Here is a 12,596-nt window from a genome sequence, read left to right as displayed (position 1 = left end):
CTCTCCTGAAACATTCTGTGCTGCTGGAGGACCCCGATCATACCGCACCACAAGGTATCTCCTGAAACACTCTGTGCTGCTGGAGGATCCCAATCATACCGCACCACACGACCTCTCCTGAAACACTTCTGTGCTGTTGGAGGACCCCGATCATACCGCACCACATAGCAGCACGGCCTCTCCTGAAACACTCTGTGCTGTTGGAGGACCCAGATCATACCGCACCACATAGCAGCACGGCCTCTCCTGAAACACTCTGTGCTGTTGGAGGATCCAGATCATACCGCACCACATAGCAGCACGGCCTCTCCTGAAACACTCTGTGCTGTTGGAGGATCCCGATCATACCGCACCGCATAGCAGCACGGCCTCTCCTGAAACACTCTGTGCTGTTGGAGGACCCCAATCATACCGCACCACATAGCAGCACGGCCTCTCCTGAAACACTCTGTGCTGCTGGAGGATCCCAATCATACCGCACCACAAGGCATCTCCTGAAACACTCTGTGCTGCTGGAGGACCCCAATCTTACCGCGCCACACACCAGCACGGCCTCTCCTGAAACACTCTGTGCTGCTGGTGGACCCCGATCATACCGCCACACACCAACACGGCCTCTCCTGAAACACTCTGTGCTGCTGGAGGACCCCGATCATACCGCACCACATAGCAGCATGGCCTCTCCTGAAACACTCTGTGCTGCTGGAGGACCCCGATCATACCATGCCACATAGCAGCACGGCCTCTCCTGAAACACTCTGTGCTGCTGGTGGACCCCAATCATACCGCACCACATAGCAGCATGGCCTCTCCTGAAACACTCTGTGCTGCTGGAGGGCCCCAATCATACCGCACCACACAGCAGCACGGCCTCTCCTGAAACACTCTGTGCTGCTGGAGGACCCCGATCATACCATGCCACACAGCAGCACGGCCTCTCCTGAAACACTCTGTGCTGCTGGAGGACCCCAATCATACCGCACCACACAGCAGCACGGCCTCTTCTGAAACACTCTGTGCCGCTGGAGGACCCCGATCATACCGCACCACACAGCAGCATGGCCTCTCCTGAAACACTCTGTGCTGCTGGAGGACCCCGGTCATACCGCACCACATACCAACACGGCCTCTCCTGAAACACTCTGTGCTGCTGGAGGGCCCCAATCATACCATGCCACACACCAGCACGGCCTCTTCTGAAACACTCTGTGCTGCTGGTGGACCCCGACCATACCGCCACACACCAACACGGCCTCTCCTGAAACACTCTGTGCTGCTGTAGGACCCCGATCATACCGCACCACATAGCAGCACGGCCTCTCCTGAAACACTCTGTGCTGCTGGAGGGCCCCGATCATACCGCACCACACACGAGCATGGCCTCTCCTGAAACACTTCTGTGCTGATGGAGGGCCCCGGTCATACCGCACCACACAGCAGCACGGCCTCTCCTGAAACACTCTGTGCTGCTGGAGGACCCCGGTCATACGGCACCACACAGCAGCACGGCCTCTCCTGAAACACTCTGTGCTGCTGGAGGACCCCGATCATACCGCACCACACGGCATCTCCTGAAACACTCTGTGCTGCTGGAGGACCCCAATCTTACCGCGCCACACACCAGCACGGCCTCTCCTGAAACACTCTGTGCTGCTGGAATATCCCGATCATACCGCCACACACCAGCACGGCCTCTCCTGAAACACTCTGTGCTGCTGGAGGGCCCCGATCATAAGGCACCACACAGCAGCACGGCCTCTCCTGAAACACTCTGTGCTGCTGGAGGGCACCGATCATTCCACTCTGTGAGAGGGAGGCTTCGCGCTGAGCGGTGGTCGGGCCCGGCCGTGGGCCGTCAGATCTACCTTCCAATATGGCTGCCAGTACAGGGGGTCTTCATCCTGGGGCTATCCTGAGTGATATGCAGATGTTGGAGGTTATCACTACAAAACTTGCAACATTGCCATTCAGGGGCCCTGGAAAGCTGAGTGAGTCTCAGTGTTCCCAGTGGCCATGACCCAGCTTTCCCAGGAGCAGATCTGACTACATACACCGTAATGCAGGGTGGAGCGCACTCACCATGTACTCCATGTTGGAGGATGATGGGTGTACTTGTCCTCGTAGCTTGTTGTGGAGATGCACGATTTCCTCCCGGTCGGACCTGGCTATAGCGCGTCGGCTTCTCGAATGTCCGGCGCTGGCCGTGTATTTGCCCAGGAAGTTCTCCAGGAAGGTGTCATTGGCCAGGAACATGCAGTGACACTGGTCCACCAGCAGGACGGCGCCGAGCAGCAGAAGCCACAGACTCATGATGAGGAGATGGAAATGGTCACGTCTAAGAGAAAACACAGAGAGATAGAGACAGGACTACTCAGCCCATCATCCTCCCCAACACAGGACTACTCAGCCCATCATCCTCCCCAACACAGGACTACTCAGCCCATCATCCTACCCAACACAGGACTACTCAGCCCATCATCCTACCCAACACAGGACTACTCAGCCCATCATCCTCCCCAACACAGGACTACTCAGCCTATCATCCTACCCAACACAGGACTACTCAGCCCATCATCCTCCACAAACACAGGACTACTCAGCCCATCATCCTACCCAACACAGGACTACTCAGCCCATCATCCTCGCCAAACACAGGACTACTCAGCCCATCATCCTCCCCAAACACAGGACTACTCAGCCTATCATCCTACCCAACACAGGACTACTCAGCCCATCATCCTACCCAACACAGGACTACTCAGCCTATCATCCTCCCTCAACACAGGACTACTCAGCCCATCATCCTCCCCAAACACAGGACTACTCAGCCCATCATCCTCCACAAACACAGGACTACTCAGCCCATCATCCTCCCCAAACACAGGACTACTCAGCCCATCATCCTCCCCAAACACAGGACTACTCAGCCCATCATCCTCCCCAAACACAGGACTACTCAGCCCATCATCCTCCCCAAACACAGGACTACTCAGCCCATCATCCTCCCCAAACACAGGACTACTCAGCCCATCATCGTCCCCAAACACAGGACTACTCAGCCCATCATCGTCCCCAAACACAGGACTACTCAGCCCATCATCCTCCCCAAACACAGGACTACTCAGCCCATCATCCTTCCCAAACACAGGACTACTCAGCCCATCATCCTCCCCAAACACAGGACTACTCAGCCCATCATTCTCCCTCAACACAGGACTACTCAGTCCATCATCCTCCCCAAACACAGGACTACTCAGTCCATCATCCTCCCCAAACACAGGACTACTCAGCCCATCATCCTCCCTAAACACAGGACTACTCAGCCCATCATCCTCCCCAAACACAGGACTACTCAGCCCATCATGCTCGCCAAACACAGGACTACTCAGCCCATCATCCTCCCCAAACACAGGACTACTCAGCCGATCATCCTCCCTCAACAGAGGACTACTCAGCCCATCATCCTCGCCAAACACAGGACTACTCAGCCCATCATCCTCCCTCAACACAGGACTAGTCAGCCCATCATCCTCCCCAAACACAGGACTACTCAGCCCATCATCCTACCCAACACAGGACTACTCAGCCCATCATCCTCCCTCAACACAGGACTACTCAGCCCATCATCCTCCCCAACACAGGACTACTCAGTCCATCATCCTCCCCAAACACAGGACTACTCAGCCCATCATCCTCCCCAAACACAGGACTACTCAGCCCATCATCCTCCCCAAACACAGGACTACTCAGCCCATCATGCTCGCCAAACACAGGACTACTCAGCCCATCATCCTCCCCAAACACAGGACTACTCAGCCGATCATCCTCCCTCAACACAGGACTACTCAGCCCATCATCCTCGCCAAACACAGGACTACTCAGCCCATCATCCTCCCTCAACACAGGACTACTCAGCCCATCATCCTCCCCAAACACAGGACTACTCAGCCCATCATCCTCCCCAAACACAGGACTACTCAGCCCATCATCCTCCCCAAACACAGGACTACTCAGCCCATCATCCTCCCCAAACACAGGACTACTCAGCCCATCATCCTCCCTCAACACAGGACTACTCAGCCCATCATCCTCCCCAAACACAGGACTACTCAGCCCATCATCCTCGCCAAACACAGGACTACTCAGCCCATCATCCTCCCCAAACACAGGACTACTCAGCCCATCATCCTCCCCAAACACAGGACTACTCAGCCCGTCATTTCATGCTCAGGACTACTCAGCCCATCATCCTCCCCCAACACAGAACTACTGTCCTTTTATACAGAGATAAGAGGTTCTGCAGCAGCTGACTGGCATCCTGGGACCTGTTCTCGGTGATCACAGCGCTGTCGTCATGGTGAGATCGGCCGTCAGTGGTTTCAATCATCAGAACTGTCCCCCCAGCCAATCACATTGCAGCTTCCATAGCTTGCAGGAGGGATATTATCTGTAAGCTGCACTCTGATTGGTTGCTATGGGCAACAGGACAGATGATTCGTTCAGTTCAGTCATCATAGCATGTAGTGACTGCACAGCCTCAGTGGGGCTCCGCGGCGGTTTATGGGGGGCTCCGCACTGCTCCGACCTATGGGGGGGCTCCACACTGCTCTGGCCTATGGGGGTAGGCTCCAGTTTTTTAGGGGGCTCCACACCGCTCCGGCCTGTAAGAAGCTCTGGCCTGTGGGGGGGAGTTCCAGTCTGTGGGGGGCTCTGCACCGCTCCGGCCTGTGGGGGGCTCTGCCCATCATCCTCCCCAAACACAGGACTGCTCAGCCCATCATCCTTCCCAAACACAGGACTACTCAGCCCATCATCCTCCCCAAACACAGGACTACTCAGCCCATCATCCTCCCTCAACACAGGACTACTCAGCCCATCATCCTCCCCAACACAGGACTACTCAGTCCATCATCCTCCCCAAACACAGGACTACTCAGCCCATCATCCTCCCCAAAGACAGGACTACTCAGCCCATCATCCTCCCCAAACACAGGACTACTCAGCCCATCATGCTCGCCAAACACAGGACTACTCAGCCCATCATCCTCCCCAAACACAGGACTACTCAGCCGATCATCCTCCCTCAACAGAGGACTACTCAGCCCATCATCCTCGCCAAACACAGGACTAGTCAGCCCATCATCCTCCCCAAACACAGGACTACTCAGCCCATCATCCTACCCAACACAGGACTACTCAGCCCATCATCCTCCCTCAACACAGGACTACTCAGCCCATCATCCTCCCCAACACAGGACTACTCAGTCCATCATCCTCCCCAAACACAGGACTACTCAGCCCATCATCCTCCCCAAACACAGGACTACTCAGCCCATCATGCTCGCCAAACACAGGACTACTCAGCCCATCATCCTCCCCAAACACAGGACTACTCAGCCGATCATCCTCCCTCAACACAGGACTACTCAGCCCATCATCCTCGCCAAACACAGGACTACTCAGCCCATCATCCTCCCTCAACACAGGACTACTCAGCCCATCATCCTCCCCAAACACAGGACTACTCAGCCCATCATCCTCCCCAAACACAGGACTACTCAGCCCATCATCCTTCCCAAACACAGGACTACTCAGCCCATCATCCTCCCCAAACACAGGACTACTCAGCCCATCATCCTCCCCAAACACAGGACTACTCAGCCCATCATCCTCCCTCAACACAGGACTACTCAGCCCATCATCCTCCCCAAACACAGGACTACTCAGCCCATCATCCTCGCCAAACACAGGACTACTCAGCCTATCATCCTCGCCAAACACAGGACTACTCAGCCCATCATCCTCCCCAAACACAGGACTACTCAGCCCGTCATTTCATGCTCAGGACTACTCAGCCCATCATCCTCCCCCAACACAGAACTACTGTCCTTTTATACAGAGATAAGAGGTTCTGCAGCAGCTGACTGGCATCCTGGGACCTGTTCTCGGTGATCACAGCGCTGTCGTCATGGTGAGATCGGCCGTCAGTGGTTTCAATCATCAGAACTGTCCCCCCAGCCAATCACATTGCAGCTTCCATAGCTTGCAGGAGGGATATTATCTGTAAGCTGCACTCTGATTGGTTGCTATGGGCAACAGGACAGATGATTCGTTCAGTTCAGTCATCATAGCATGTAGTGACTGCACAGCCTCAGTGGGGCTCCGCGGCGGTTTATGGGGGGCTCCGCACTGCTTCGACCTATGGGGGGGCTCCACACTGCTCTGGCCTATGGGGGTAGGCTCCAGTTTTTTAGGGGGCTCCACACCGCTCCGGCCTGTAAGAAGCTCTGGCCTGTGGGGGGGGGTTCCAGTCTGTGGGGGGCTCTGCACCGCTCTGGCCTGTGGGGGGCTCTGCACCACTCCGGCCTGTGGGGGGGCTGCGCATCACTCGTTTGTGGTGGGCTCCGCTCCGGCCTGTTGGGGGCTCCGCACCGTTCCAGTCTGTTGGGGGTTCTGCACCGCTCCGGCCTGTGGGGGGCTCCGCTCCAGTCTGTGGTGGGCTCTGCACCGTTCCAGTCTGTAGGGCTCTGCAATGCTCCAGTCTGTGGTGGGCTCCGCTCCGGCCTGTTCGGGGCTCCACACCGTTCCAGTCTGTGGGGCTCTGCAATGCTCCAGTCTGTGGGGGACTCCAGTCTGTGGGGGGGCTTCGCACCGCTCCAGTCTGTGGGGGGCGCTGTGCTGGTCGTCAGTCCTCACATTCTGAACATTTGGCCTCATAAATATGTAAACTGCGATTTTCCCATAACACTAAAACCGGAAATGTACAAGAGAGAAAAGAGGAACATTCCAGAAGCCTCCGAGCATTAACCCTCCGCGGTGCACCGCCGAGACACCGACCCCCAGACCCCCACATGCTGGACGCGCTGAGATACACAGCTCAGTATCACACAGGAGAAGATTAGATACACAGCTCAGTATCACACAGGAGAGGATTAGATACACGGCTCAGCAGACAGTATCACACAGGATAGGATTAGATACACGGCTCAGCAGACAGTATCACACAGGATAGGATTAAATACAAGGCTCAGCAGACAGTATCACACAGGATAGGATTAAATACAAGGCTCAGCAGACAGTATCACACAGGATAGGATTAAATACAAGGCTCAGCAGACAGTATCACACAGGATAGGATTAAATACAAGGCTCAGCAGACAGTATCACACAGGAGAGGATTAGATACACGGCTCAGCAGACAGTATCACACAGGAGAGGATTAGATACACAGCTCAGCAGACAGTATCACACAGGATAGGATTAGATACACGGCTCAGCAGACAGTATCACACAGGATAGGATTAAATACAAGGCTCAGCAGACAGTATCACACAGGAGAGGATTAGATACACGGCTCAGCAGACAGTATCACACAGGACAGGATTAGATACACGGCTCAGCAGACAGTATCACACAGGATAGGATTAGATACACGGCTCAGCAGACAGTATCACACAGGAGAGGATTAGATACACGGCTCAGCAGACAGTATCACACAGGATAGGATTAGATACACGGCTCAGCAGACAGTATCACACAGGAGAGGATTAGATACACAGCTCAGCAGACAGTATTACACAGGAAAGGATTAGATACACGGCTCAGCAGACAGTATCACACAGGACAGGATTAGATACACGGCTCAGCAGACAGTATCACACAGGATAGGATTAGATACACGGCTCAGCAGACAGTATCACACAGGAGAGGATTAGATACACAGCTCAGCAGACAGTATCACACAGGAAAGGATTAGATACACGGCTCAGCAGACAGTATCACACAGGACAGGATTAGATACACGGCTCAGCAGACAGTATCACACAGGATAGGATTAGATACACGGCTCAGCAGACAGTATCACACAGGATAGGATTAAATACAAGGCTCAGCAGACAGTATCACACAGGAGAGGATTAGATACACGGCTCAGCAGACAGTATCACACAGGAGAGGATTAGATACACGGCTCAGCAGACAGTATCACACAGGAGAGGATTAGATACATGGCTCAGCAGACAGTATCACAGGAGAGGATTAGATACACGGCTCAGCAGACAGTATCACACAGGATAGGATTAGATACACGGCTCAGCAGACAGTATCACACAGGAGAGGATTAGATACACAGCTCAGCAGACAGTATCACACAGGAAAGGATTAGATACACGGCTCAGCAGACAGTATCACACAGGACAGGATTAGATACACGGCTCAGCAGACAGTATCACACAGGATAGGATTAGATACACGGCTCAGCAGACAGTATCACACAGGAGAGGATTAGATACACAGCTCAGCAGACAGTATCACACAGGAAAGGATTAGATACACGGCTCAGCAGACAGTATCACACAGGACAGGATTAGATACACGGCTCAGCAGACAGTATCACACAGGATAGGATTAGATACACGGCTCAGCAGACAGTATCACACAGGAGAGGATTAGATACACAGCTCAGCAGACAGTATCACACAGGAAAGGATTAGATACACGGCTCAGCAGACAGTATCACACAGGAAAGGATTAGATACATGGCTCAGCAGCCAGTATCACACAGGAGAGGATTAGATACACGGCTCAGCAGACAGTATCACACAGGAGAGGATTAGATACACGGCTCAGCAGATGTATCACAGGAGAGGATTAAATACACGGCTCAGCAGACAGTATCACACAGGAAAGGATTAGATACACGGCTCAGCAGACAGTATCACACAGGATAGGATTAGATAAACGGCTCAGCAGACAGTATCACACAGGATAGGATTAGATACACGGCTCAGCAGACAGTATCACACAGCAGAGGATTAGATACACGGCTCAGCAGACAGTATCACACAGGAGAGGATTAGATACACGGCTCAGCAGACAGTATCACACAGGAGAGGATTAGATACAAGGTTCAGCAGACAGTATCACACAGGAAAGGATTAGATACAAGGTTCAGCAGACAGTATCACACAGGAAAGGATTAGATACACGGCTCAGCAGACAATATCACACAGGAGAGGATTAGATACACGGCTCAGCAGACAATATCACACAGGAGAGGATTAGATACACGGCTCAGCAGACAGTATCACACAGGATAGGATTAGATACACGGCTCAGCAGACAGTATCACACAGGAGAGGATTAGATACAAGGTTCAGCAGACAGTATCACACAGGAAAGGATTAGATACACGGCTCAGCAGACAGTATCACACAGGAGAGGATTAGATACACGGCTCAGCAGACAATATCACACAGGAGAGGATTAGATACACAGCTCAGCAGACAATATCACACAGGAGAGGATTAGATACACAGCTCAGCAGACAGTATCACACAGGATAGGATTAGATACACGGCTCAGCAGACAGTATCACACAGGAGAGGATTAGATACATGGCTCAGCAGACAGTATCACACAGGAGAGGATTAGATACACGGCTCAGCAGACAGTATCACACAGGAGAGGATTAGATACATGGCTCAGCAGACAGTATCACACAGGAAAGGATTAGATACACGGCTCAGCAGACAGTATCACACAGGAGAGGATTAGATACACGGCTCAGCAGACAGTATCACACAGGAGAGGATTAGATACACGGCTCAGCAGACAATATCACACAGGAGAGGATTAGATACACAGCTCAGCAGACAGTATCACACAGGATAGGATTAGATACACGGCTCAGCAGACAGTATCACACAGGAGAGGATTAGATACATGGCTCAGCAGACGGTATCACACAGGAGAGGATTAGATACACGGCTCAGCAGACAGTATCACACAGGAAAGGATTAGATACACGGCTCAGCAGACAGTATCACACAGGAGAGGATTAGATACATGGCTCAGCAGACGGTATCACACAGGAGAGGATTAGATACACGGCTCAGCAGACAGTATCACACAGGAGAGGATTAGATACATGGCTCAGCAGACGGTATCACACAGGAGAGGATTAGATACATGGCTCAGCAGACAGTATCACACAGGAGAGGATTAGATACACGGCTCAGCAGACAGTATCACACAGGAGAGGATTAGATACACGGCTCAGCAGACAGTATCACACAGGAGAGGATTAGATACATGGCTCAGCAGACGGTATCACACAGGAGAGGATTAGATACACGGCTCAGCAGAGAGTATCACACAGGATAGGATTAGATACACGGCTCAGCAGAGAGTATCACACAGGAGAGGATTAGATACACGGCTCAGCAGACAGTATCACACAGGATAGGATTAGATACATGGCTCAGCAGACGGTATCACACAGGAGAGGATTAGATACACGGCTCAGCAGAGAGTATCACACAGGAGAGGATTAGATACACGGCTCAGCAGACAGTATTACACAGGAGAGGATTAGATACACAGCTCAGCAGACAGTATCACACAGGATAGGATTAGATACACGGCTCAGCAGAGAGTATCACACAGGAGAGGATTAGATACATGGCTCAGCAGACAGTATTACACAGGAGAGGATTAGATACACAGCTCAGCAGACAGTATCACACAGGATAGGATTAGATACACGGCTCAGCAGACAGTATCACACAGGAGAGGATTAGATACACGGCTCAGCAGATGTATCACAGGATAGGATTAGATACACAGCTCAGCAGACAGTATCACACAGGATAGGATTAGATACACGGCTCAGCAGAGAGTATCACACAGGAGAGGATTAGATACATGGCTCAGCAGACAGTATTACACAGGAGAGGATTAGATACACAGCTCAGCAGACAGTATCACACAGGAGAGGATTAGATACACGGCTCAGCAGACAGTATCACACAGGATAGGATTAGATACATGGCTCAGCAGACAGTATCACACAGGAGAGGATTAGATACACAGCTCAGCAGACAGTATCACACAGGAGAGGATTAGATACACGGCTCAGCAGACAGTATCACACAGGATAGGATTAGATACACGGATCAGCAGACAGTATCACACAGGAGAGGATTAGATACATGGCTCAGCAGACAGTATCACACAGGAGAGGATTAGATACACGGCTCAGCAGAGAGTATCACACAGGACAGGATTAGATACACAGCTCAGCAGACAGTATTACACAGGATAGGATTAGATACAGCTCAGCAGACAGTATCACACAGGATAGGATTAGATACATGGCTCAGCAGACAGTATCACACAGGAGAGGATTAGATACACGGCTCAGCAGAGAGTATCACACAGGAGAGGATTAGATACACGGCTCAGCTTGCTTCCTAGGGCTGAAGTCATGTCTTGCAGTGATGCATTCTGGGAGTTGTAGTACCAGTTGAGTGTCACAGTAGATGTTGGCAGAATGGTGTTTGCAGCTCTGGATGTTACTGGGGAGTATATATAATGTATATATGTACGTGGTGACGGTATATGTAGGATCGGTGGATCTACACATGGTGACCTCTGCAGCCCAGAGCACAAGTACAACTCTCATCACTCTCACGTTACCGTTTCAGAACTACAGCTCTCATCATCCCCAGCGGCCGCAGGATGGGTCCTGTCCTCGGAGGCTCAGTTGATTCAGCCTCATGGAATATTCTCCGTCACCGTGAATCACAGAAACCGTAAGAGTCGCCAAATCCTTGTCCTCCGGACACCCCCGAGCCTCAGCCTGAGACCCCCGACCACAACGGCATTACTCACCGAGGAGGGGTCCGACCATGGCGCTATTATACATGGAGAGGGAACATTGGGGTCCCTGCAGCCCCCCTTATACAGGAATGTATGTAGTTCCCACATCTCCCCCGTATACAGAGACGATATCCCATCATTGTCCCCGATCACTCCCATCATCCTCGCACAGCGCCCTCCGCAGTTCATTCCCACAATCTGCCAGAAAAGCCACCATGACCAGAGAACAGTCATCACCACGAACTACAAGTCCCAGCAAGAAATATCAGAGTGGCCGGTGACTGTGTGCACCACAATACTCCATGTCATAGAGGAACCACCCAAATACACAGCGAAGCCCCCGAGACCTGGGACCACTACTCCTAGTATGCTCAGACTACTACTCCATGCCTGATCGGAGAAACCAGGCATGTTATATAGAGGCCGGGGGTCCTACCTGTTATATAGAGGCCGAGGGGGTCCTACCTGTTATACAGAGGATGGGGGGTCCTACCTGTTATATAGAGGATGGGGGTCCTACCTGTTATATAGAAGATGGGGGTCCTACCTGTTATATAGAGGATGGGGGTCCTACCTGTTATAGAGGATGGGGGTCCTACCTGTTATACAGAGGATGGGGGGTCCTACCTGTTATATAGAGGCCGGGGGTCCTACCTGTTATATAGAGGCCGGGGGTCCTACCTGTTATATAGAGGAAGGGGGTCCTACCTGTTATACAGAGGATGGGGGGTCCTACCTGTTATATAGAGGATGGGGGTCCTACCTGTTATACAGAGGATGGGGGGGTCCTACCTGTTATATAGAGGCCGGGGGTCCTACCTGTTATGTAGAGGATGGGGGTCCTACCTGTTATATGGAGGCTGAGGGTCCTACCTGTTATGTAGAGGATGGGGGCCCTACCTGTGATATAGAGTCAGGGGATCCTACCTGTTATG

At 52.4% G+C, this 12,596-nt stretch overlaps 1 protein-coding gene across 2 annotated transcripts in view; it reads right to left on the bottom strand.

Moving 5' to 3' along the window:
* Positions 1-12,596, bottom strand: part of CRISPLD2 (cysteine rich secretory protein LCCL domain containing 2) — a 65,457-nt gene that overhangs the window by 51,135 nt on the left and 1,726 nt on the right. Inside the window, exons 1-2 of one of the 2 annotated variants that reach the window (XM_073659909.1) lie at positions 4,326-4,542; positions 2,080-2,335 (exon numbers count right to left, since the gene is read on the bottom strand). In XM_073659909.1, the coding sequence (XP_073516010.1) occupies positions 2,080-2,335; positions 4,326-4,387 (318 nt within the window). In that variant the 5' untranslated portion in view covers positions 4,388-4,542. Of the gene's footprint in view, positions 1-2,079; positions 2,336-4,325; positions 4,543-12,596 lie in introns of those variants that run through there. The other variant, XM_073659910.1, reaches the window with a different exon arrangement.

Source organism: Phyllobates terribilis, unplaced genomic scaffold (genome assembly GCF_046119375.1).
Source record: "Phyllobates terribilis strain yellow unplaced genomic scaffold, ASM4611937v1 Scaffold_14__1_contigs__length_39327217, whole genome shotgun sequence".
NCBI lineage: Eukaryota > Metazoa > Chordata > Amphibia > Anura > Dendrobatidae > Phyllobates > Phyllobates terribilis.
Note: the sequence above shows the minus strand (reverse complement) of the source record. Positions and strands in the feature narration are given on the sequence as shown.